Here is a 26,891-nt window from a genome sequence, read left to right as displayed (position 1 = left end):
TTATTTATTAACAAATATTTTTTATATTTTAGGATCGGTTGGTTGTAACTTAACTAGTCTTTCACTGATCTCCCAAAATCTTTTGCTCAGGTCAGGATTCCGGATTATAGTCGTTAAGCTATTTTTCTATAAAAAGAAAGAAAATATAAAAAATTTATGGAAGAGAAAAAATCCATTAATCTATTAAAACAATTACGATCAAATTGTTTAAGAAAAGAAATACCTCTATCGTTAATTTTGTTCGATTGCTTAAGAAATATTTATAATTTTATAATTTAAATCTTTAATCAATGGTACAATATTTTCATTTTGTATTTCTTTTCTTATTGAAAAATGAGATCTGAGTTTTGAAACTATAAATTTAACGATTAGTTAATAACAATAACATACCGCAAAATGTCTATAATATTTAACAAAATATTTTCCAGATACTCCATTGATTTCTTCGGACTCAGCAAGATAAATAATTCGTTCAGTTCCTTCCTCGAGTGTTATTCCCAGTGGAAATATTATTATATATTTAACAATCCAATATAAAATATTTGGCGATTTTCTCCAAATTCCAGTATCTATGATACCAGGGTGCAGACAATTTGCAACAACGCCAGTACCTTCTAAACGACGTGCTAATTCTAATGTAAACATTAGGTTTTCATATTTCGAGGTAAAGTAATGTCTAACAGGAAGAAACGAATTTGTTGGATTAGGATTGTTTAAGTTTAGTAAGCCAAACTTATATGCTACCGATGAAACTATGACTATTCGACTCGGCTGTGATTGTTTTAACAGATCTGAAATAATACTTAACGTTAATTAATTCATAACATATGAGTCAGTGCATCAGTGTTTCAATTAAGTTAACGTTAAAGTACGCGTTCATTTAATTCAGTTTTAGCTAGACGAATTTCGCTATCTTAAATTTTAATATGTTTATCAAAATTGTCAAATATGTTCTAATTCAGTTTTGTTCACTTTATTGTATTTGTTCTAATTACCTATTAAAAGATGAGTTAGAAGAAATGGCCCATAATGATTGGTAGCCATAGTTATCTCTAAATCATCTTCAGTAATTTGATTTTGTAAAAACTGAACTGTAGCTGCGTTGTGAATGAGAACATCCAATCTACTTTCTTCTTTGTTTATTAACTCAGCAAAATTTCTTATCGACTGCAAAGAAGCAAGATCTAGTTTACGTACGATGACATTAGAATTTTCTGTCTCTTTTACTATTTCCTCTGAAATTGAAAGAATTTACTCGCTTAATAAAGTTATGTTTACTGTAACGATCTTAGCTTTAGGTTCGGGGATTTTTAGATTTTTGTGTAGAGATTTATAGGATTATGAAAATAAGTAAGCATAGAAAAATCAATGGAAAAGCATTTTGGAAAAAATCTCAGAATTGAAACAATTATATAATTAGTTTTGTTGCGTAAAGCATACAAAGTTTTTTTTAACACCACGACGAGCCGTTTTTGTTGGACTTTTTATTCAATCCATTGACGTTTTGACGCATTAAATGAATACACATATATATGTTAATAAAAAAAGAAAATTGTTCTTTTCACTCATCACCGATTTCAAAGTGAGCGTCAACGTGTTAATTATCGTTATTAGTTCATTATATTGTAAATAAAAAGATAGATAAATGAGATTAAATAATTAATTAAGTTTAATGATTACAAATTAATGATTCATAGTAGTTTAATTCATTAATTTGTATGCGAAATGTATACGAATGAGATAATGTTGAAAAACGATTCAGCAAATGAATTGAAACATTTATTCATTTATTGAATGTTTTATCTATTTGATTAAATAATAAAGATAATTAGAAGATAACCTTTAATCGTATTTGCTGCATCGACCCTTCTACATGCCATAATCACTTTGGCTCCTTTTTTAGCTAAACGTTTAGCCGTTTCCTTGCCCAAACCAGACGTGCAACCAGTAATAATTACCGTTTTATCTTTCATTTTCTTATTACTTTTGTCAACGCCGATAATAAAATTCCAGTCAAATAGATCACTGCAATTGTATCGTAATGTATCAATACAAATTTTTAAATCCTTTAAAGAAAGGGATTATAATAACTAACTAATGTTTTAAGATATAATCTACAATGTATCCAATAATTATATTATTCTTTGTTATATTCATTTAGAAGACATCTGAAAGTTTTTCATTCGTTACTTATTATTTATTTCTTAAGGTATCATTATCTTACACTATTGAGAAAATATTAATATTGTTCGATTTGTTGTATAATATTATTCATAATTTTGTTTATCAAATATTGTTACGTCTTGTTGCGTAATAAAGAGTGCAGTCAGTTTTTGTTCAAGCTGTGAACTCTTTATCAAAAACTGATCTAAAAAATTGTGAGTGTGTTGACGATTGATGAGATTTGTATTTGTGATAGATAGAGGGCTAAGAGGGTAGTTAAAGTAGATAATTGGTTAAAATTCTGTTACAGTGGAAACGGATGATTTATTATTAAAGAAAGATCCTTATTTTTTGTTGTAGCTTATGGTGTTGTGGTGTCTCTGTCAAAACTTCGATCAACAACAATTAAATAATTCTAATCGCAGGTAATAATGAATTTTACTAAAATATATTCTCTCAAACTCGTTTACCTTAAAATTTATTCATCTACGTTAACGATCAATCTTGATAAAAGATTCACTGATTTTACACAAAATGCAGAATACAGAATTATTATTTAAAACAAAATACACACAGATTTATTAATTAACACAGAAGTACTATATTCAAGGGAAAAATTAGAAGTGACTAACTTGCTGATCTTTCTTCTGGATTTATTCCTGTTCCCACTTTTAAGACCAGTTACTTTCCCCATAACGAATCAGTTTCGTAGATAATCGAACTTTGATCTTTATTGGATATTTTGAAGAATTACGTAACCGGATTTAACCTGTTTTCGGACCGATAAAATTGTGAAATTTTCGAGAAAGTTAGCGACTCTGTAAAAAGAAGGTATCAAACGTGTGTAGAAATGAAAGGTTCGACCTATGTTTATTAAAGCTATTTTATTTAGTACAATGTATCCTATATATCATAAATATTAAATGGTTTTTTTTGAACATCCTATATATATATTTATTATATATTATATCAAATAATCTAATGCACACGGTACACTACTATTATGCAAATATAAGTATAACATCTATCAAGATTTCATATGCAGAAATTTTTTTCAACGACTTTCTGAAAAGATTTGTTTTTTTTCGATTTACATTAGCCAGTTTTAGCCTAAAGATAAACAGGTGTGATTGATTAAAGGTTTCGAAAGATCGTATTTACTCTAAGAAGATAGAATGTAATAGGAGAAAGTATCTTCAAGGTTTCTCAAACTTGTTGAGTAATAATAAAGACGCTATACAGAAATCTGATGAACAAAGCTATAAGTTCGTTTTATTTGAACGTTCTATTCGAGAGAGAGAGAGAGTGTGTTAATTGTGAAATTTGAAATTAATTATTATATCGATAAGCTGTGATTTCGATAAAAATTCATTTATTCAAACAAAAGAATGATCTGATATTAGAGGAATTTCGTAAATATTATAGATTTCATTTTGGTAGATGATGTTAATTAAAATATATCGAGACGTGACAATTGTCTGTTAATAATTAATTCGAAATGAGACAAAATTAATCGGAGAGATTATGAAGAACACGAAGATGTGCGGTTAATCTTATACGATATATCTTACAAAGTTAATTATTCAAGGTTTATAATTCAGTGTTGACTTCATTATTATTGAATAGACGTTTCTGAAGCATATAAAAATGAACGACATAAAAGATATGAATGATGAATATGGAAATGATCAAAACGATCATTCGAGAGAATTATGTGCTTGGATCGAAAGTATACCATTCTCGAAACCTAAAAAAAATTTATCACCTCTTTCGTTATATCGAGATTTTTCGGATGGCGGTACACATATTAGATATATATTTATAATACATAAACATATATATATATATATATATATATATATAATATGAGATATTAAATAAATTAATAAATTATATTTACGTTTGTTGATCAGTATTGTTAGCTGAAATTCTCAAGGTGTATTATCCTCGTTACGTAGATATTCATAATTATATATCAGCGAATAATTACTTTTTGAAAAAAGAAAATTGGAATACGTTAAATCGTAAGGTATTAACAAAGATAGACATTAAATTAAATAAAGACATTATAAGTCAACTTGTTAATGGTCATCAAGAATCGATCGAGAAGTTACTTTTTGAGATAAGAAGTAAAGTCGATAAAATCGATCAACCAGATGTATTGCCATTAAGTGCAACGCCAAATTATGAACAAGGTAAAATATATAAACCAATTTATCGTAGTTTTTTTTTTATATGATGATAATAATACCGATTAATCATATTTTAACAGGTAACAAAGATGATGTCAAACAACCGGTGAATATAAATGATGATAATTACATTGAAACGTTGACATCCGAGAATAAAAATATTCAAGAATTTGTTGCTCCTTCTCGTTTAACCATAAGTTATGTAAGAAATGCAATATTTTATGCTGCAATATGGTTGTTCAGTTGGTTTTGCTTTTGGAATTGCTTTATTAATTACCGTACGTATATATTTAAATATAAATAATTTCTTTTTTCCTTTACATTATATATTATTTATTTTTATTTAAACGATATTACCAACGATACTTCGACAACGTTTAATTTTATCAAAGGAATAAAGAAAAACGTAAACGAAGATAAAAAAGTTGAAGTAGATCAGGAAGACGAACACGTGCCACGTCAAATTTGTATTCAATTAAAACAAGAATTACGTGAGAAAGATAATTTAATATGTACTTTAAATCATCAGATCGCTTATTTGGAAGGTGCAATGAAATTGAAAGATTTACGTATATCCGGTCTGATGTCAAAAATAAATTCAAATTCGTATTCACATTAACTTGACACATTTATATTAAACTCTGAGAGTGAAACGTTGCGTCAAATTTTCCTGCTCTCGATATCACGTATATTTTAATTGTGGACAAATTATATAAAAAATTAACTAATCGACGTTTTATAAGATTCAATTTTAACTTTATTTTAATTTAACATAGCTGATTTTGGTCATTGGTACAATAATAAGAAATTTTTTGTCAATGAATCGTATTAGTTTTATTTCTATTGTTTAGTTTGTTATACTTCTGTAGATAAATTACAGTAATATGAGTTATATTGATCATTTAAGTATGTAACAAAGATTATTTTTTATCATAGTTATAACTGTCAAGATTTTATTGATTACTTTGATTTTCAATAGAACAAGGCAGTGGTGGCAAAGGGAATAATCTTTCATATAAAGCCATTCTTTCAGGAAAGATACCCTGTTCCATCATGGGATATAGATTGATGTCTAAATAAGTTTCCTTCGACGATTCGAATCTGTCCCACACGACATTTTTAAACAATTCGTTATCCCTTGGAATGGGTTCACCAGTTTGCACGAAATTAGTCCACATTGTAGTATAAATTTCAACCATTGCTACTTCTGGGTCAGATTGATTGAAATAAGGGAAAATCGCACTCATGTAAAATAGGTATTGTAAATCATCGTGGTGTACAGGACCTAAAAAGATAAAAAATATGAATAATTTCACTTGTCACCACGCGAGCCATGATACTTTCCTATTTTCAAAAATCAGAAAAAATCATGTCCTTCTACATAATTTTCTACTCAACTCTTTAATGAAAAACACTTTAAATGAACAATATTAGAGGAGATCATGTTCAACAGTGGACCAGTGAGGTTGATGATGCTAATAAAGTTTCATCAAATTTGAATTTTTCGATCACGAATATTTCGTTTCGTTTCGTTTTTAAGGTGGATGGGGGGGGGAGGAGAGAAATCATTTTACCTTTGTATGTAGTGGTATCATTCCACATTGAAAAACTGAAACGTCCTTTATATGTAAATTTGTAGGAATAGACTGGAAGTACGTTATTATCAGCCATAAGTTTTGTTACACGATACACCGGGAATATGATAACGCTATCAGCGTAGATCTAAATAAGAAAAAGTTTTATTAAAGAATTCGTGTCAATAGAATGCATGAATGAACATCAATTATTTACTCACGTGAGCTATTCCATCGTATGATTGTGTACCAATTGTTTCATTTCCGAAATAGAATTGTTTTAATTCTTGACTAATATAATTCGAACGAGGTGTATTCCTTTCATACATGAAACTAATGGGAGCAATGGTATTCCATTTTGTATTTAGATTATCGAGTATCGAAGTATTTCCTTCTTGTACTCTTTTATCGATACCTACAATAAATTAAAACAATAAAATTGGATTCTCATTTATTTATTTTAATATATTTTAATATATTTTGATATATTTTTAGAATTATTTAAAATTATTTCGGTCTATAAGAGTCTCAGGACTCATCGTAAATAATTTCGATTGCGATATGATGACAAATTGATTTATTGAATCTCATGGAACAGTTAATATAATAATTACTTACCATATACCACTCCACCAAATTCCTCTTGGTTAAAACCAATGATGAGAGGAACTTTGTTGATTTTACCTTCTCTTATCAAGTCGGCAGGTTGAGCAGATAAAAATCTTTCAACACCATCTATTTCTGGTTCAACTACCGGTGACCATATCATAATCGGATCTCCATAATATTCCTAAATAAATCATATGATCAGTGAAATCATTTTTACGAGCTTACCTTTTTTTTAGGATGAACAAGACTCACGAAAAATTTCGACATAGTTTCGGTGAAATTTTCTACTGGTTTTGATTTCAGACAGGTCAACATAGATTCTATCGTGTCTGTTGGACAATTCAACAATTCTGCTTGTTTCTTGATTAAATGTTTTTGATCTTTCGGATATGGTTCCAAGCCAACATCAGAACCACTCATCGCGATTGCTCTGTGAAATAGATCCTTTGACATCGGTGATAACATATGTAGCAATACACTGACACTTCCAACACTATAACCACCAATAGTAACACAGTTCGGATCACCTCCGAATGCTGCAATGTTTCTTTGAACCCAACGAAGTGCTACGACTTGATCCTTCAAACCCAAATTTCCTGGCGCGTGGGAATCTCCTGAACTAATGAATCCTAACAACAACAAAATATATCAATGGTCATCTGTTTTATTACGTATTCAAAAATAAATGTTTACCCAAAGTTCCCAATCGATAGTTCAACGTCACCAAGACAATATCTTTGTCCGTGATATATTCTGGTCCGAAAAATCGTGATTGACCAGAAAAGATGTAGAATGCACCAGGATGGAAGAAGACAAGAACTGGACGACCTTTGAAATGCTTGCCTTTTGCATTTTCCGATGGTAACTATAAAAGAAAATTGTATATTCATTTGTTTTCAAATAATATGTATTATATTGTGACGTTCCGTTACGTTTTCCTATATAAAATTTATGCAATAATTAGAACTAGACTATGAGTAGTTCAAGTGGAAGGCAAGTAAACCAAATTTTAGAGATTTACAATGGCTAAAAGAGGCTTAGAATAATTTCTAAAAAAACATAATAATATTATATAATAATATATTTATTGTAACATAACAATATTTGTATCTATGAATATTTTTAGGTAACTTTAAGGTTATAGAAAAATTCCAAATTCTTATGCAAATAAGTTTATTTAAATAATTTTTGATTTACCTTGGTCGTGTAGACATTTAAACGTAAACAATCTTCGGATATAGGTGTCTTGCTTAAAGTAGTACAAGCAGGTCCTTCTTGTGTACCATCTTGTATATCATTCCAATCTTTTACTGGAGTTGCAACCTAAAAATAAATAATAAGGCAAGGTTGCAGTAGCAATTGAACTTAGGTATTTTCTCGTTAAATTTATACGTGTCTAATATGATGTGAGGTCATTGTTTGTACAGTAATTCCAACTTATAACGAATTGCGTTTGATTTATAAAAACAATCAATCAATTTGTCACGATGATTAATAATAGTTTTCCGTCAGAATTTGCGATGAGTCAAATTTTTAAGAATATAAAGGAAAGATATTTAAATATAATATAATATTTCCTGATAATAAAACTAGTGCTAAAAATATGTTATCGAATTATAATAAAAATTAAAGTCAAGGTTAACAAAAATATTACGTAAAGGCAGAAAATATTATCGTATGAAAAAATTGTTATCTATGAAACAATTTCATTATGGGCGCAAATAAAGATATATATTTACGATTAAATCAATGATCATTATTATTGCCAAAGAAGAAAAATCAAATAATAATTTTTACCTGAAATCTTCTTTCACCGACTGGAGGTTCTGCATACCTTACACCTCGGAACGAATAGATTTTTCTGCCTAATCTCGAAGTTAAGATAGATCCACGAATTTTTCCAACGGGTGCTTCAACTATTGGATTTTCCAAAGTCGATTCATTCGCGATCGTAAAAACGAACAACCCGCACAAAATGATGAATCGGTACGTTCCAAACATTTTCCCTTTTTTTTTTTTATGGAAAATATTTTCGTTCTTGTTCTTTTTTTGTTCAACTAACAATCGTTTTAATTTTTCTATCTTGTTACATCTGTCGTGTAGAGGAATTACTTTTTTATTGATAGTTTGACTCGAGTACGCTCGAGGAAAGATTGAAACATTCGCAGTCACTGGTAAAGCATTTATACTCTTCATATAATTGTTGAAGGACAATGAAAGTCTGGTAGGGGATATGAATTACCTTATCAAGAACAAGGTTGATTACATTAGCTAATACCCGTATGTCTAAGATCGTTTATAAAAAAAAAGAAAAACATATTTTTTTCAACGAAGTGCATTCTTTTTTTTTTGGATTATGAGAAAATTATTTATACGGCTTAATCGTTACGATAAAAAAAAATGTTTGATGAGATCATATTTTAATAATGTCTCTGATATTTTATTTTTATTTTTGTGTGACGTTCGAGGGAAATCCCATCTGATAGTTATGTAAATTATGTTCTTCTTCTCTCTTCCTAACTTTTTTTTTCTTTTTTTCAGTTTAAAGCAGATAAGATATAACATATATTTTATATTTTGTATAAACTTTGAACTAGATGAGACGAATAAAAATATGGAAATATCATTTTATCGTCTAGTTTGTTTAGAATTGTATTTTTTGTTTCTTTATTTGCTGGTATATTAATAAATAACTAATAAGGTAAAGTTCATAATTTCTTATCGTTATCCTTATCGGTGTATTTCTAACCTTATTGTTTTTATGGAGATTATATAGAATCACATGTGTATTACATATGTAATTCGTCAAATATCATTAGTCGAGATAAGTAGAAAATAAACTAATAAGATTTAAGCTATAAGCTTTTTAAATGAATCTTTATCGTGAATTTTTTTTATTCCCACATAGTACATAATAATTATTTAACGAGTTCTCACAAAATAATGGATCTTCTTGTAATTATCGCGTGAACGTCTTCAGGTTTTATTTTCTTTCTCCTTTGTCTCAAAAAGGTAATATAATAAATAATTTAGGAATATATGGATCGTTAAAATGATTCGTTGAATCGATAAATTACGATTCAATGAATTTTCTCATTATTCAAAATATGATACACGTTAATTATTAAAATCGCATTGAAGTTTTTTCTTTATGTAAAAAAAAATGCAAAATAGTAATAATATTTATTAATTAATTATTTTCTTATAAAATATAAATATGTTAACAATATTTCTGTAGATACGTCGCTTAAACAAATGGTGTATGATGCACATAATATAAATATACAAAAATAATTGTAATAGAGTAATTATATCTTCCTTAATACTTAATAAAAAAAAAAAAAAAACGTTTTATAGTAAGTGTAATGTAGTTTGATTTTTTCTATCATAAATATTACTTTTTTATCATTGTCGAAATTCTATTGATTACTTTGATTATCGATACAATGAGGCAATGGAGGCAAAGGGAATAATCTTTCCCATACAGCCATTCTTTCAGGAAAAATACCTTGCTTCATAGTTGGATTTAAATTAATATCCAGATAGTTATCCTTAACCGTTTCGAATCTATCCCATTTAACGTTCTTAAACAATTCGTTATCTTCCGGAATTGGTTCACCAGTTTGCATGAAATTTACCCACATTGCGGTACTACGTTCGATCATTGGAATTTCCGGATCAGATCCGTTGTAAAAAGGAAAAAGTGCACTCATGTAAAATAAGTATTGCAGATCATCGTGATGAACGGGTCCTAAAAAAATTATAAGAATTGATAAAGTTGATGTTATAATAAAATTTGAAGTACTATAATAATAATGCAATTTGATTTTCGTCTATGAGAATTTTAGAACATTTAAACAGATGATTTCATTTCTAAAATCTTACTTTTTCTAAAGTAATCGATTATTTTTACACGTTAACAAAGTCTTATAAAAATCACATTTTTTCGATGACGAATATTTCTTTTCTTTTTAGGGGGGTGGGGGAATTATTTTACCTTTGTATGGTGTTGTATCATTCCACATAGCGAAACTGTAACGTCCTCTATATGAAAATTGGTAGACATAGACTGGAAATTTGCTATTATCAGCCATAAGTTTTGTGACACGATGCACTGGGAATATTTCAATGCTATCGGAGTAAATCTTAAAAGTAAACAAAAAAGTTCATTAAAAAATTCATATCGATGGAACGAACGAATGAATTTTAATTATTTACTCACGTGAGCTAATCCGTCGTATGATTGTGTACCAATTGGTTCATTTCCGAAATAAAATTTTCTCAATTCTTGACTAATGTTATTCGAACGAGGTGTATTCCTTTCGTATTGAAAACTAATTGGAGCTATGCTATTCCATTTTGTGTTTAGATTACGGAATGACGTAGTGTTTCCCGCTTGTACTCTTTTATCGATAACTAAAAATAAAAATAAAATCTATTGAGATAAATTTCAATAAACATTTTTTGTATTTATTAAGTCTTGAAATTTAATGTTACTTTTAGAGATATTATTTTTATTTTAATAGAGAAAAGAAAAAGAAAATTGTTTTATTTTTATAAATAAGTATTTTTAAACCACGTGGTGGGGGGGGAGGGGTAAAAACGTTGAAAAAATGCTAGTTTACCAATCACTTACCAAAGGCCACTCTACCAAATTCTTCTGTAGTTGTACCAATAATCAAAGGAACTTCATTGATTTTGCCTTCTCTGATCAAATCAACAGGTTGATCAGTTAAAAATCTTTCAACCCCATTTACTTCTGGTTCAATAACCGGTAACCATATATTCACCGGATCACCACCATATTCCTAAATAAATCATTTTTTAGGCTGAATTTATTCGAACTAATTTTCATTATTAGAATATATAAGAATAATTTCAACAGAAACAATACTCACGAAAAATTTCGATAATGTTTCATTGAAACGTTCGACTGGTTGAGATTTAAAACAGTTGAACATAGATTCCGTTGTCTCTGTCGGGCAACCCAACAATTCTGCTTGTCTTTTAGCCAAACCTATCTGATCTCTTTCGTAGGGTTTTAACTTCGTAGGTGAACCACTCATGACAATTGCTTTGTGAAAAAGACCCTTTGACATGGGTGATAACATATGTAACAGTACGCTGGTAGCTCCAGCACTATAACCACCAATAGTAACACAGTTCGGATCACCTCCGAATGCTTCAATGTTTCTTTGAACCCAACGAAGTGCTAAAACTTGATCCTTAAGACCAGCATTTCCTGGTGCATAGGAATCCCCTGTGGCAAGGAAACCTAACGAAAACAGAAATATATCAATGGTCATCTGTTTTATTACGTATACAAAAATAAATGTTTACCCAAAGTTCCCAATCGATAGTTTAATGTCACTAAAACAATGTCCTTGTCCAAGATATATTGTGGTCCAAAATATCGAGATTGACCAGAAAAGGAATAGAATGCACCAGGATGGAAAAAGACAAGAACTGGACGACCTTTGAAATTCTTGCCTTTTGCATTTTCCGATGGTAACTATAAAGTATATTATTTTAATCTGTTTTTATTAGATTCTGGGATAAAACATACCAACGTAACAACTCATAATCGTAACTCAAACAAATCTGTTTAAATAATTTCTTAATTACTTTGGTCGTGTAGACATTTAATCGTAAACAATCCTCGGATATAGGTGTCCTACTTAAAGTAGGACAAGCAGGTCCTTCCTGGGTACCATCGAATATATGATGCCAATCTTTTGCTGGAGTTGCAACCTAAAAATAAATAATAAGGCAAGGTTGCAGCGATAGTCCAACATTTGTTTTTAGGTCTGTAATACACGTATATTTGATAAAGTGTAAGAATATCATTGTCACAGTAAAATAATATATAACGAATAGCACTAAATTATTGTTAACACTTCACAAGCATTTATGTTAAACAACAACTCATTATAATGTTGTATATTCTTAACATTCATTCAAATATTTTGAAAAATAAACGAAAGACGTAGAATGTTGTTTTCCAGAGTATGAATTCTTTAGAAATGTTTTATAAATTATAGTGGAAATTTTCGATAATCAACAAAGTCAATTTGTCAAATGTATATTCGTGTTCAAAGAAATAATATTTTGATAAAGTCCAATGATAATTTTAATTGCAACAGAAAAACATGAATATATATTAATACTTTTTACCTGAAATCTTCTTTCACCGACTGGTGGTTCTGCATATCTTACACTTCGAAACGAATAAATTTTTCTGCCTAATCTCGAAGTTAAGATAGATCCTCGAATCTTTCCAACGGGTGCTTCCACTATTGGATTTTCCAAAGTCGATTCATTCGCGACAGTAAATACGAACAAAGCGCATAAAATTACCAACTGGCACGTTTTAAACATTATTTTGTTTTCTTTTGTTTCTTTTTTGGTGAGGTTGTTATTCAAAAACGATATTGAAATAACTTGTTCCTCACGAGCGTTGACTGCGTTAGAGGAAAGATTGAGACGCTCAGGGACGTTGCTGAAGACTTTTTATACTTCATCTGACAAGAGGACAAAGAAACGAGTAGAGGAACAAAGAGAGGGAAGAAGAAAAGAGTAGGGGATATGGATTATCTTACCAAGGACAAAAATTATAAAATTCAACAACTCACGTCTTCTTAAGGTTACCAATACTCTTTGCAAGTAACAAGAATATATTTAGAATAATTTTTATTTTCAAAAGTAACATTTCACTGTGTTTGTAATTTTTATTTGTACAGCTTTACTTTTTGACGTTACGAAAATTTATCCATTTATCGATCGTGTTCTTGATAATTTTACCTCGCAAAACAAGATGTTACGGAAATATTTTGTCTAATTATAATGATTCAATGAGTTGGAAAAAACTTCATTAGTTTAAATAATATCTTAAAGATTTTCACTTCTTTATTGACCAACTTAATAAAATATAAGTAATCTTTTCACCATAATTTTTGATCATTGTTCCAATTGAAACATTTTTTTTCTCATAGAGTTTCAGTAATACTCACTATTTTGTTTTTTGTTATTTAATTACATTTATTTAATTTTTGTAGATACGTCCATAATATGTTACAATGCATGCGTTTAAAATATAAAATAGAAATTATATAATATTTTATCATACACATACAGCAGAATTTTTTATTTTTCTAAATCGAACAAAAAGAAAAACCATTACATATACGTATATGAAATGTATTAGAATATTTGTATCATAGCTTTAATTTTAAGATTTGGTTCGATCATTAATATCGGATGTACAAGTTTGTGGTGGCAAAGGGAACAATCTTTCCCATAAAGCCATTCTTTCAGGAAAGATACCCTGTTTCATCGTGGGATTTAGATTGATGTCTAAATAATTATCCTTCGACGTTTCGAATCTGTCCCACACGACATTTTTAAACAATTCGTTATTCCTTGGAATGGGTTCACCAGTATGTGCGAAATTTGACCATATTGCAGTACTACGTTCGATCATTGGAACTTCTGGATCAGAACCATTGTAAAAAGGAAAAATGGCATTCATAGTAAATAAATATTGTTGATCATCGTGGTGTACAGGTTCTAAAAAAATAATCAAAGTCGTCAATATTAATGATGTAATCCAAAATTTGAAGTATTAATAAAGGAAAAGTTATTTGTTCGGAAATTTTTAATTAATTTTTTTTTGTTTATAGATTTTGCCTTGTAACCGTGCTCGTTATTTGGAAATCTCAAACGTTTTGTCAATATTTTTAGCTAAAAGTTACAAATTTAGTACGATATTTAAAAAGTACGGATATCTTATTAGTTTAAATTAAATTTTTCGTGGAATTATTGTTTCCACGATTATGCAATAAATATTACATACTCAAAAGATTCTATTTTACATAAGATTGGTATTTTAGGATTAAAAAATTTCTTTTACTTTTGTATGGGGTTGTATTATTCCACATGGCGAAACTGTAACGTCCACTGAATGAAAATCTGTAGAAATAGACTGGAAGTTTGCTATTTTCGGAATAAAGTTTAGCTGCACGAAGTACTGGGAATACGATAACCCTGTCGCTATAAATCTGAATAGGAAAAAGTTTCGTTAATTTATAGGAAATCAATATCGTTCTAATCGGATTATATATTTTGATGATTTACTCACGTGAGCTATATTATCATACGAATTTCGACCGATTGGTTGATTGCCGAAATAGAATTTTCTTAATTCGTCACTAATATATTTCGAACGACTTGTACCTCTTTCGTACATAAGACTGATCGGTGCTACGGTATCCCAATCGTTATTTAAAAGATCGAACACTGAATTGTTTCCATTTCGTACTTTTTCATCGATAGCTAAAAATAAATGAATGCGATTAAATCAACAGAAAAATCATTTCTATCAATTTGACTTTCATTTTTGTCAATTTATCGATGACTAAAGATTGTGTAAATCTCAATCGAAAGAATATACTAAAATATTAAATAATTAAATCAATAACAATCTATTATTATATTATTATTATTATTATTAATAATAGCTTCAGTTTATTTTCGTATTTAAAATATTGTATTCTCCTAATAATTGTATCGTGAAACGATTACGAACAAATTAATTAATTGGTATGAGAAAAATGTAGAAAAATATTGTTATAGAAATTATTTACCGACGACCTGTCCACCAAATTCTTCTGCAGTAGTACCTATGATTAAAGGAACTTCGTTGATTTTGCCTTCTCTGATTAAGTCAATAGGTTGACCAGTTAAAAATCTTTCAGAACCATCTATTTCTGGCTCAATAACTGCTCCCCATATACCCATGGGATCGGGATATCCAATAGACAATTCCTAACAGAAATAATGAAATTATTGAAATAATTTTGAATCAATTTGGATTTGTAGGATTAGTCAAACTTACGAAGAATCGTGATATGGTTTTAGTGTAACTTTCGATTGGTTTCGATCTAAGACAATCGATCATTGATTTTGTTGTGCTTGTTGGACAATTTAAAAATTCTGCCTGTTTTATCGCCAAGTCTTTCTGATCTTGTGTATAAGGTCCTGTTCCTACGAAGGAACCACTCATCGCGATTCCTCTGTGGAATAGACCCTTCGACATCGGTGATATCATGTGTAACAACACGCTGATAGCTCCAACACTCGTGCCACCTATAGTAACAGAGTTCGGATCACCTCCAAATGCTGCAATGTTTCTTTGGACCCAACGAAGTGCTACAACTTGATCTTTATAACCAGCATTTCCTGGTGCATAGGAATCCCCTGTGGCAAGGAAACCTAACAAACAGAAAATAATTTAACACAATTATTTATGTCACTATAAATTTATTTACAAATGTTTACCTAAACTTCCCAGTCTAAAGTTCAACGTCACCAAGACAACGTCCTTATCCAACATATATTCTGGTCCATAGAATCGATATTGACCAGAGAAATAGTAAAAACCACCGGGATGGAAATAAACGATAACTGGGCGCCCTTTGAAATGTTTGCCTTTTGCATTATTCGTTGGTATCTATAAAGAATTATTATATGAAAATATTTTTCGAGATGATTATTATTTTTAACGTTTGTTGGTAAAATTAAGGTCAAGGGTTGCGTCAAAGTTACATGACAAATTGTGACGCAATGGTGAAGTCCAGTTAAATAATTTTTGTTTTCATTCACCTTAGTCGTGTAAACATTCAAACGCAAACAATCCTCGGATATGGGTGTATCACTTAAGGTACTACAAGCAGGTCCTTCTTGGGTACCATCGTATATACCATCCCAATCTTTTACCGGAATTGGAGCCTAAAAAAGAAAAAGATAAAACTAATTATAAGTTTCTATATTAATCCGATATTTATTTAATTTTTTCACACATGCTAGATGTGTTCGAAACGATGCGAGTTTATCCTTGTTATTTTAATCGCGATATACAGTTGCATGTATAAAACTGAGAAATCTAATTTATCAAAAAAAAAAAAAAAAAATCAATTACTGTAGAGAATGTGAAAGAAAGAGAAAGAATCACATCAGAATTCGTGCGTCCTTCGGAATCATTCTAATTCTGATGTATACACATATATCATATTTTTAAATCCAACAGAGATATTCAATTGATCAATTAATTTTGACTCATCCTGTATGTTACAACGAAAGGCACTAAACATTGCTGACGATTATACGTGTTATTGCCTTTTCCACGATGATTCATAACATAATTATATGCTTTTAACAATGAATTGTATTCAAAAAAGGCGTTGCTATTTAATTTTTTCGTTATCACGATTAAATACACATGATTAATAAATTAATCTGATCATTATTTATGGCAATTTATATGATTCTACGGATGAATTGGAAAAAATAAATTGTTGTATCGAATTTGATTAATGTATTTAACAAGAACGAACGTATTATTGACGTATTTTTTTTCGGTATAGAAAAGTATTATTATACAATTATATTACCTTAAATCTTTTTTCTCCGACTGGTGGCTCGGCGTATATAACATTTCTAAACGAATAGATTTCTTTGCCTAATCTCGATGTTAAAATCGTACCACGAATTTTTCCAACCGGTGCATTAACAATTATTCCTTCATTTGTCGTAGAATCGTTTGCTATTGCGAGAACGAAAAACGTGCTCAGTGCCACAACGACGATTCCGCTAGTTTTCGACATGTTTGACGAAATGTTTCTGTTAATCTTGTTCTTGAAATAGCATTTATATAAGCGGTTCTATACGACCATGACAATATATAGTGAATGAACTTATTCGCATGAGCTGAGAACGCTCAAGGAAAGACTCTGACGTTCAAGGACAATCCAATGCAATTTATATACTCTTCATCCAAGAGGAAAAAGATAGACTGGTGGGAAGGGGATTAATGCCGACTATCTTACTAAGAATAATATCCATGTAATTTGAATTAACTTTTGCCTTTTCAAGGTCGTCCGTAACTCGAAGGTTATTTATTGAATATATATGTTTCTTTGTTCTACTTCTTATTTTTTTGTAATCTTCAAATAATATTTAACTGTGTTTTATTTAAAATTTATTGCATTTGAATAGCATTACTTTTTGACATTACGAATATTTATGCAATTCTCAACGAGCCTTTTGTTATTTTAACTCACGATAAGAAAGTACGACGTTTAGTCATAATGATCTATTGATTCTTATTATAAATATGTTCTTTTATAGATAAGAATGTATGTTTCTTTTTATTTTTTTTTATTTTCAAAAGCATAATAATACGTGGAAAATATGACGAAACAAGATTTTAACGGGGTCACGTATTTCATTTATTGTTCATTTTGAATTCTTCAAATATACTATATACGTACTATGAGAGATTTACTTTTTTTTCTCTCTTTTTCTTCTTTGTTCTTCTTTTTTTCTTTTTTTTATTTTTCATTTAAAAAAGATAACAATAAGTAACATTTATTTTATCTCTTGTGAATATACATTCCCGATTTAGCAATGCTTCAAATTATAAAACACATAAGAACATGAACATTCCTTTTAGAGATGAACCTTCGGTTAAAATAACATTATTTTTTATTTATTTTATCTAGCAAAGAGAGAGAGAGAGAGAGTAATGAATTTTTAATAATCGATGATAACATTACTTAATGTGTTTTTTCGTCGTGGTTATTATCATTTATGCATACTTGACCTCTTTCGTATTATATAATCGCTGATATTAATAGTGTCCATATGTTAGAGTTTGAAAACATCATTAGTTTCGATAAATAATAAGTCTCGAATAATAAAGTTTAATCGATAAATATGTTTTATCTCTCTACTGTTATTTTATTTTAAATTTAATATTACAACGTGACACGTTAAAATGATAAAACGGTTTCTACCGACGTAAACATATGAAATCATTATATTGAATTCATATTTTTAATTATGTAGAACATCTCGTGGGTATATTCATTTCTTTTCCTGGGTTTTTCCAACTTATTAAAATAAAGTAGACCGCCACAACATTGAATTTCTCGGAACGGTTTCTAAGAAAATAAGGAAAATAATCGTTTATGTAGAACGCGTATTACTATGAGTTGAAATATAATATATGTATATTCATTTACATACACTATTAAACCAATGAAACAAAATTATGCTGACGAATACCATTATTTCAGGAAAAAACACTCTGCTTCATAATAGAATTTAAATTGATGTTTAACTATTTATCATTGTTCTCGGAATTGATTCACTAGTTTGCATGAAATTTATCCAAATTGCAATTGATCGTTCGGATCAGTGGAATTTTTCTGGTTCGGAACCGTTGTAAAATAGGACATAAATAGAATTATCTTCAAAATAGATATTTAATTCTCTTCCTTTTCAACTTCTTCATTTTCAACTTTGTTCTCTTCTTCTTGCTCGGTTATTCTTTGCTGACGTTTCATTTTAAATATTTCTTCAGCCCTCTTTCTCTCTCTCGTTTGTTTTCTCGCCATTTTAAGATCGATGCAGGGATCAATAGTTGGTTGATAAACGATAGGATCGATTGGCTTTTCTTTTTTCTTTTTCGTTTCCTTTTTATTCTCTTCTTTTGGACACTCTCCCATTTTATACGGTTTCGTTTTCGGCAAAATTTTACCGTATTTCTATTTAAGAAAAAAGAACAAAATTATTGATTTATCATTGAAAAAAATATCAATGTACGCAGTGGTAGGACTTCAAAGTCTTGACCCTTTTATTTTTCTTTCCAGTCAAATTTAATTTTATTCGAAACTAGAAAAAAAACCTATCGATTTTTCTTTTTGCCTTGGGACTCAAAACTTTTCAATCCGTCCTTTTTATTTTAGAATCAAAATTCGTGTATATCGATATCAATAAGATCTAAGAATTACCGGTTTTGGATAAATCGGTTGACCGTATTTATTTTTCTTACGAGGGGGTGGTTTTTCGACAGGATCCTTAGGTTGATTCGGTAAAGCTAATTCGTTGATTCTACCTGTACTGGTAGCACTCAGTGCACTCTTTTTTACTGCAAATGGTTCCTTTTTCATCGTTAAATCTTTGCGAATTTTCGATTTGGCTAACTCAATTGTTCTCGGTGAAGCTACGAGTATTGAACGAATACAAACGATTTTAATTTATCAAAAGGAATAAATTAATGCTCTAGTAATTATGACAATAGATTAAATCGAACGATTGGAAACAAAAAATTGAAATATAAATAAATTTATTATCCGAAAAAAACTCATAAATTCATTCTCAATATTTTTCATGTATTGTTAATCCACTGTCATTATATATATATGGAATAGAATGTTTCGTTAATTTTGTTGTTATTTTCAGATACCTTCAACATTTAAGGCAGATTGTTTAACATCAAATGCATCCCTATATGTTTTATAGGGCAAAGGTGCGTATCTCCAAGCGTGTTTAGCTCGTTCTCTCAGCTTTTTTTCAATTTCATTTTTCTTTTCCTTTTTCTTCTTTTCATCTTCTAAAGTTTTTCCTTCCTCGTCGAGTGTTTTTATCTCGTCTCCTTCACCTTTTTCTGCCTGTGTATCTTTTTTCTTCCTTTTCCTTCCTTTCATTCTTCTTTGTTGTTCCTCTAAAGCCTTTTTACCTCTTATCTCGAAATTTTCTAATAATATTTTCTTCCATTTCTTAGCATTTTTATCGTATCTAGGTTTTAACATCGTGTACGCTGGCAAAGCCAGAATTTTCGTCCATGCAGTAATCTGATGTATTTAGAAAATAAAAAATAAAAAAAGAAACACACACAGAGGTTAATTATAATTTCATATTATTTTATTTTTGTTTTATTTCTTTTATATAAAAGTACCAAAATTTAATTTCAATTTGACACATTAACATTTGCGAATGAAATATTTACTATCTTGTAATAATAAGATTTTATAAACAAAAATGTTCAATATAAAAATTTCAACGTAATAAAATCAATAAACTTTTATATAAATTATTGACGATCAATGAAATGTTGTATAAAACGTTAATCGATAAAATTAACAAAGAAAATATCACCTTGTACTCTAATGCACTTCTTTTAATCCCAGTAGCAGTGAACAATTCATTTCTTTCTTGATCAGTCAAACCTTCGGGACAATCCGCCAATTTTTTCGTTAACTCCAATAATCTTTTTTTCTCGGAACGTTTATCTTTCGTATCTGTTGGTACATCCACAGATTTACATTCTTCACGTTCGACAATTCTAGGCTGACTCAGACGATTTATCCTTTCAGTTGGAATATAGTATAGTGTGGCTTTGCGTATTTTAATGGGCAATTCACGACCATAATCGCACATGCGTAAATTCGGTATGGACAATTTCAAAAGTCGATTTGTTATTATTGCTAGCAAAGCTGCTCTTGATACTTTCGTTTCACTCGGTTTACAGTGTTTACTCATATCGCCACGTTTTGAAAATTTGCTTAATAGGTTGATCCTTTTTTTCAATAAATGCAACGATTTTGATGGTCGTATCTGACGATTGAGAACATAGGAAATAATTATATATTGTTATTATTCTCTTATTATACAAAATATTGTTACTAATAAATAATTTACTATAGGTTCTGGTTCTGGATATTTTCGTGGTTGTGCATTCATTTTTGCCCAAGCATCGAACCGAGCCCAATCAGCTGGTGTTTCCAACCATGTCTTTACGCGAAACTTATCTTGCTTTCTATTTCTAAAATTATGCGAATTCGCGATTGAACATATTTAATATTTCATTTAATATCAATATGAGAGAGAGAATAAATTGTTATATATAATAAATTGAATCGTCTTTTATTTTTTATATTTTATTATTATATTATATAAATTATATTGAGTATCGCGTGATAGGAAAACGAATTGTAATCGTAGTGTATATACATAGTAACAGAAAATATTTTATTATCATAATGCAAAGATAAGGATATTTCGTAGAATAGAATTTTTCCTAAAAGTCATGTTTTGCCAAATTGAAAAGATATCAGGAAAAATGCGCATAAACACAATTTGTAAAACAAGAAAAAAAAAAAAGTCACAATTTTCAAGAAAATAATGACTAAGGTGATATTAAAAAAGTTGTAATATTCTAATAAAATTCTATTAATGCACTTTATCTCTGTTTGATAAATTTTAAACGCAATACACATCACAATATACAAATATAATATTGTTCATTTATTATACACTTTTTAAACGTGGGACAAAATAATATTAAATATAATAAATAACATTATTTGATTATTAAATTATATAAATATGTATTAGCATATTTTTATTAATAAGAATGATAATTTATTTCTCGACTCACCTTGCACTAATTTGTTTTTTTTCTATTATTTTATTCCTTCTAGAAGTTTTAGAAATACCAGGATGTTTAGCAACTCGAGTATCTTTCTTATTGGTACTTGCAACCCTTTTAGAATCAACTGCACCAGTTCTAAATTGAACTACACCACTTTTAGGGGTGACTACATTACGCGTGCGTCCCATTTCCGGTCTGGTTTGTATTCTCGAAGGCATTTCTTTGAATATTTCTAATTCTTTCAACAAATTAATTACCGTGTAATATCGATGATCAAATTTAGGTTAATGGTTTCATCCTGATGATATTTTTTGTTGGTTCGATTAAAAGGTTATATTTTATATTAGACATGATTTAATTTTCATTTAATTATCGATTGAAAAATTTTATTGATACAAATTTTGAACGATTCTGTTCCGAAAAAGGATATGATCGAAATCTACGATTCATTTTGTCTACCACACCATAATTTTATGGTTGTCGATTGTTCCGATCTTCGCGTTAAATTCAATCCTTGAACAACGCGGTCAAAGTTGATTTCAAATTTATTTCTAATTGATAATATTCTCAATTAACATTTCAAATTATAATATCGTAAAGAATAAAAACATTAAAATAGGTTAACAATTTATTGCATTATTTTTTGTCTACATTATATCTTTTTGTTTCATACATTTGATAGATTTTTCGAAAATTATTGATTAACCTTTTCGAAGAAAAAAAGAAAAATCAAAATTTTTTCTTCTTCTTTTTAAAGAATATTATTATTTATTTTTTCTGTTGATTCCCATAGGTAAGATTAGTTTTTGGCGTTAAGTTCTTCACAGAATGATAATAATTTTTATCGAAATTTCCATAAAGGTTATCGTTGTCTATAGAATTGTTCTTGGATTTAGCTAATTCACGCAAACGTTTAGGACACCGTTTGTTTCTCATTGCAGTTATACGAGCGTAAGAATCCAAAAGATTTTGCTTCCTTCCAAGATCATTGAATTTTCTCGATTCTTCGCTACTGTTTATCAATTTTCTTTTCATCGATTTTTCTAATAAAAGCGAAACGATACGATTCTTGTTAAAATTATTAAAGAAAAATTATTTAAAAAGATGATAAATAAATACTACGAAAAAAATAAACCTGGGTTTGATGAATTACTCGTTCGTGCTGATGAACTAGGATAATCGCAAACATCAGATTTTCGTTTAGGTTGTGCAAGTTTGTTCAATGTATCTGTTATCTGATAAGACAAAGCCGAAGGTTTTATCTGAAACGTCGTAATTTTTTCTTCATGTGCCCCCTTTTTTTTCGAATCTTTTTCTCATTCCGTTTTGTTTTTTTTATTTTTTTTTTTATATAAACACACGTGTAACGCATAAATTTATAAGAATACGAAAACAAACAAATGTACATACCTTGTACGGATTAATGTTGCTTGTCTTTTCTATTTTTATTTTCGGTTTTGCTAATTTATCGTATCTCGATGTTTTTCGGGAGGAATCATTAGTACTCATGTCTAATTTGATTTAATTTTTTGTAATAAGCTTCTAACACAAGTTCCAAAAATAATTAGTATTTTTATTTTTGATTTAAAGGGAGGTTGATATTAAAGACTTGTAAATTTTGAAATTTGCGTTAGGGTTAAATTTAGAATGTTGAGAGTGAAAGTGGTCAGACAGATTTGATCGAAACAAATTAATATCGTTTTTCTCGAAACGACGCGTTCACTCGGATAACAAAAAATTCATTTAGTTATTCCCATAGTACAGTACTTCGTGAATCATGGCGTATAATCTTTGGAATTGTTATCTTTGAATTTACAAACCGCATTTGTGCTATACGTCATGTTGAAAAATAATTAAATTATACAAATCATTTACATTGACTACTATTTCATCTTAATTATATCTTAAACATTGATTTTGATAGGTTAAAATTATTATAAAATGTGGAAACAAAAAGGATCTCTCAAATCGTGCTGGTGGTGTCTACCTAGAAAAGTTGTTAACATTTATGCGGAAAATAAATTACCGATTGAAAAACTAGTAAAAAGAAAAAAGAAAAGGAAATTCAAGTCTTCCCTTTTAACAGTAATTACAATTACCGATGACATTTCTATTTTCGTTGCACATTTGTTTTATTTTATGAATATATGAAATAAAAAAAAAAGAAAAATTACACTGTTATATAAAATTTCATTCATTATTACATTAGCGTGATCGTATCAAATATGAAATTGTTTTCCGAACTATTATAGAAACATAATAATGAAGTAAAGGAAGTAGTAAAGGATACGAGACAAATTCGAAAATTGACTCGACCTAAAATTAAAGAAACAAAATTTTTCAAACAAAATTGGGACTCTACCGTGTCTGGAAAAATAAATAGGAAAATGAAAAAACAAACTTTACCTTCGAAAGGTTTCCCTTTATTCGATATTTTCTTTTATATACTTTCATGCGAATAAAATTATTCGCTTATAATTAAAATTTAAATAAACGAATTGAATTTTTTCTAGCATCAAAAAGAGTTATGGAATTGGCGTTACCAAAGACTTTAACTTCTTTGAAAAAAGTAACAAAAGATTTACGAGATCCTTTCAAAGTAAATCCGTCCGCTTTGAAAGCCATTTGTTCACCTAGAATCAAACTACTTGCTAGACCAACGGGATATAGAAAATGTTTTTTATCGCATTGATAAAGCATCATATGCATATGTGATTGATAGATCGCATTAGGTAACGTTAATCATTCATTTTATTTCGTATTATACATAACATCGATGACTAATGTATCTACTGTGAAACTATTAAAAGAAAAAAAAAAAAGAACTAAGTAAAATAAAATGCTATTCTTATTGCGATGATTAAGAAGATATTATCATTACAATAAAAAAATTATTTATCACATAATAAAAAAGACAAGATTATTTTCTTATAATTTCTTATAATAAAACTCACATAAATGAAACATGATGTTAAAAATACAAATATAAAATGAACTAATAAGCGTATAAATAATTAAGTTGGAAACCAAGAATATTGAATAAATTCAAGGAATAAATAATGAACGTTATTAAGTGAGATAGAATTTTAATGAACTAACTACTGACTAAAGAGTCTTCCTTCTAAATTCAAACGTTAGAAACTGGAGAAAAATATTATAATATAAAAATTACACAGATATCTAATTAAAGCTATTGATCGTCAATTTTTCAAGCAATTGGCTGAAATTAGATAATGTAACAAAATCGAACGATAAATCTGAACATCGATTAATTAATCGTTTCATAATTTTCAACATTTTACAGCATCGAATAAAAATAATATAACCAAACAAAAAAAAGAAAAAGGGCAAAAAAAGGAATCTAAAAATGGAAATTTCAAATTAACAAGTAAACAAAATAAATTAAAAAACGTACCAACCGGTTTCTCCAAAATGTCTCGAATTTCTTTAAAATCCAGGGAATCAAGTGTTCGATCGTTGACACGCCGAAAAAAGTAAATATATAAATGCAAATTAAATTAAAAAAAATAGAAATATTACGTAGCAGCATCGTGAATAATAATAATAATAATACTAATAATGTTTAATATTAAAGAAAAAAAATGGAGAAGATTAAAAACATGAAACCCGTCGATTTTTGCTGTTCAGTAGAAGACATCGATCCTCTGATGAGATATGATCAACGTAAACCACCTTATACGTCATCGTTGACCGCAATAGGTTCCTTGCATGAATCTCCAGCAATAAAATTACGCACGCAATACATCAATCATTTGGATATAAAAAAACTAATAACCAAGGGCAAAGATACGCAATACGTTGGAATAAATTCCGAAGATTTGTTTATTTCTTCGATAAATGGAGCAATACAGTGGTACATAGAAGACGAATTTGAATTAGCCAAAGATATTTTATGGGAAGATAGGTTACGAAAAAACGAAGAAGATACGAGAGAAAATGTTCGTATTGGAAAAGCAAATGGTACGAAAGTTACGAATGATTATTTTTTTCTTCTTCATAGATATAATTATTTTTACATAAATATATTAGTGAAAGCTGAGTTGAAACAAATGAAGGGTAATGTTGGACCACGATGGTATCAAGATTTTTCTATCGATCAGGTAATACAGGATTAAAAATGTGTAACGTAAGAATAATTATTCATTAGAAAAAATGTGTGATGAACTATCGTAATATTATTTCAGATGAGAAATCTGATGTCGTTGGAGAATGTGATAACGGCTGATTACAAGCAAATGGAAACTGGTCGTACGCGGAAAATTCTCATGGCCATGGGGATTGTATCGACCTTTTTTCAAATTGATCCTAAAACAATTAGAAGAATGCAACGATCGTGCGATTTCAAGGCTATAGATTTTCTTAGAGAAACTTACAGATTACTTACCGGAAATTATTTCGAACAGGAAGGCTATAGTCTGTTCAACAATTTATATATATATATTTTTTTTGGGGGGGGGAGGTAGGAATAATTAAATTTTCTTTTTTGTTTTCGCAGAAAAAAATTACGATTGCAATGAGAGAATCATTTTATCAAGCATTGCTTTTTTGACATTACCAGAAACCATTATCGAATTAGATAAAAGATTGCCTGCCATTATTATGCCCAAATTTCCACCAAAACGTAACGATTTTATTTATTTTTTTTTTCTTTTCTTTCTATCACAATTTCATTTAATTTTCTAGCTAAACCAATGATGATTCTGCCAAGAAAAAAAGCAAGCTCACCGTACAAGGAAGAACTCTTTACGCGTCCTGATTGGGTAAATTATATGACTCGTTTACAATGTTGGCGAAATAATCGTAAATCGTTACCGATACCAAAAGTTATCTTACCGAATGAAAATTGTCCGATATTTACTTATAAAGAAAATTTACAAAATTTTCATATAAATAATGTCATTGTTGACAAAGATTTATCGATGGCTTTCGAGGATTCCAAAGTTGATTTAAAAAAAGAGAAAAGTACACATATATATCAATACAATTATAAATTCGTTCGAAGATAATTACGTCGAGTTATATTTTATTAAATTTTTCTAGGTACATCGAAACGTGATG

At 29.1% G+C, this 26,891-nt stretch overlaps 6 protein-coding genes across 6 annotated transcripts; 1 reads left to right on the top strand and 5 right to left on the bottom strand.

The window, feature by feature from the left end:
• Window positions 1-21: 21 nt before the first annotated feature.
• LOC106784262 (retinol dehydrogenase 12) lies at window positions 22-2,857 on the bottom strand. Its single transcript, XM_014743601.1, has 5 exons — window positions 2,796-2,857; window positions 1,841-2,025; window positions 996-1,235; window positions 391-791; window positions 22-126 (listed from the first exon to the last, which is right to left on the bottom strand). Exons 1-5 carry the CDS (start codon window positions 2,855-2,857, stop codon window positions 22-24), a joined length of 993 nt encoding a protein of 330 aa, XP_014599087.1.
• Window positions 2,858-3,810: 953 nt separating this feature from the next.
• LOC106784261 (sperm flagellar protein 1-like) lies at window positions 3,811-4,974 on the top strand. Its single transcript, XM_014743598.1, has 3 exons — window positions 3,811-3,961; window positions 4,077-4,250; window positions 4,772-4,974. Exons 1-3 carry the CDS (start codon window positions 3,811-3,813, stop codon window positions 4,972-4,974), a joined length of 528 nt encoding a protein of 175 aa, XP_014599084.1.
• A 189-nt stretch (window positions 4,975-5,163) lies between these two features.
• Window positions 5,164-13,042, bottom strand: LOC106784260. Its single transcript, XM_014743597.1, has 17 exons — window positions 12,713-13,042; window positions 12,164-12,289; window positions 11,879-12,050; window positions 11,437-11,813; window positions 11,175-11,346; window positions 10,761-10,954; window positions 10,536-10,683; window positions 9,961-10,289; window positions 8,817-8,824; window positions 8,336-8,759; window positions 7,736-7,861; window positions 7,232-7,403; window positions 6,791-7,167; window positions 6,548-6,719; window positions 6,151-6,344; window positions 5,930-6,077; window positions 5,164-5,640 (listed from the first exon to the last, which is right to left on the bottom strand). The coding sequence occupies exons 1-17, from the start codon at window positions 12,914-12,916 to the stop codon at window positions 5,309-5,311; spliced, it is 3,675 nt and encodes a 1,224-aa protein (XP_014599083.1). The 5' UTR covers window positions 12,917-13,042; the 3' UTR covers window positions 5,164-5,308.
• A 616-nt stretch (window positions 13,043-13,658) lies between these two features.
• LOC106784310 (esterase E4-like) lies at window positions 13,659-17,348 on the bottom strand. The gene is made up of 8 exons (XM_014743701.1): window positions 16,987-17,348; window positions 16,199-16,324; window positions 15,875-16,046; window positions 15,432-15,808; window positions 15,181-15,361; window positions 14,676-14,869; window positions 14,448-14,595; window positions 13,659-14,104 (listed from the first exon to the last, which is right to left on the bottom strand). Exons 1-8 carry the CDS (start codon window positions 17,197-17,199, stop codon window positions 13,767-13,769), a joined length of 1,749 nt encoding a protein of 582 aa, XP_014599187.1. The 5' UTR covers window positions 17,200-17,348; the 3' UTR covers window positions 13,659-13,766.
• Window positions 17,349-18,656: 1,308 nt separating this feature from the next.
• Window positions 18,657-22,030, bottom strand: LOC106784259. The gene is made up of 6 exons (XM_014743596.1): window positions 21,819-22,030; window positions 21,080-21,203; window positions 20,537-20,995; window positions 19,845-20,232; window positions 19,390-19,601; window positions 18,657-19,143 (listed from the first exon to the last, which is right to left on the bottom strand). Exons 1-6 carry the CDS (start codon window positions 22,028-22,030, stop codon window positions 18,862-18,864), a joined length of 1,677 nt encoding a protein of 558 aa, XP_014599082.1. The 3' UTR covers window positions 18,657-18,861.
• A 550-nt stretch (window positions 22,031-22,580) lies between these two features.
• Window positions 22,581-23,321, bottom strand: LOC106784258. Its single transcript, XM_014743595.1, has 3 exons — window positions 23,223-23,321; window positions 22,948-23,074; window positions 22,581-22,855 (listed from the first exon to the last, which is right to left on the bottom strand). The coding sequence occupies exons 1-3, from the start codon at window positions 23,319-23,321 to the stop codon at window positions 22,581-22,583; spliced, it is 501 nt and encodes a 166-aa protein (XP_014599081.1).
• Window positions 23,322-26,891: the final 3,570 nt, after the last annotated feature.

Source organism: Polistes canadensis, unplaced genomic scaffold, assembly GCF_001313835.1.
Source record: "Polistes canadensis isolate GaletaPanama2010 unplaced genomic scaffold, ASM131383v1 scaffold_33, whole genome shotgun sequence".
Classification (NCBI taxonomy): Eukaryota; Metazoa; Arthropoda; class Insecta; order Hymenoptera; family Vespidae; genus Polistes; species Polistes canadensis.
Note: the sequence above shows the minus strand (reverse complement) of the source record. Positions and strands in the feature narration are given on the sequence as shown.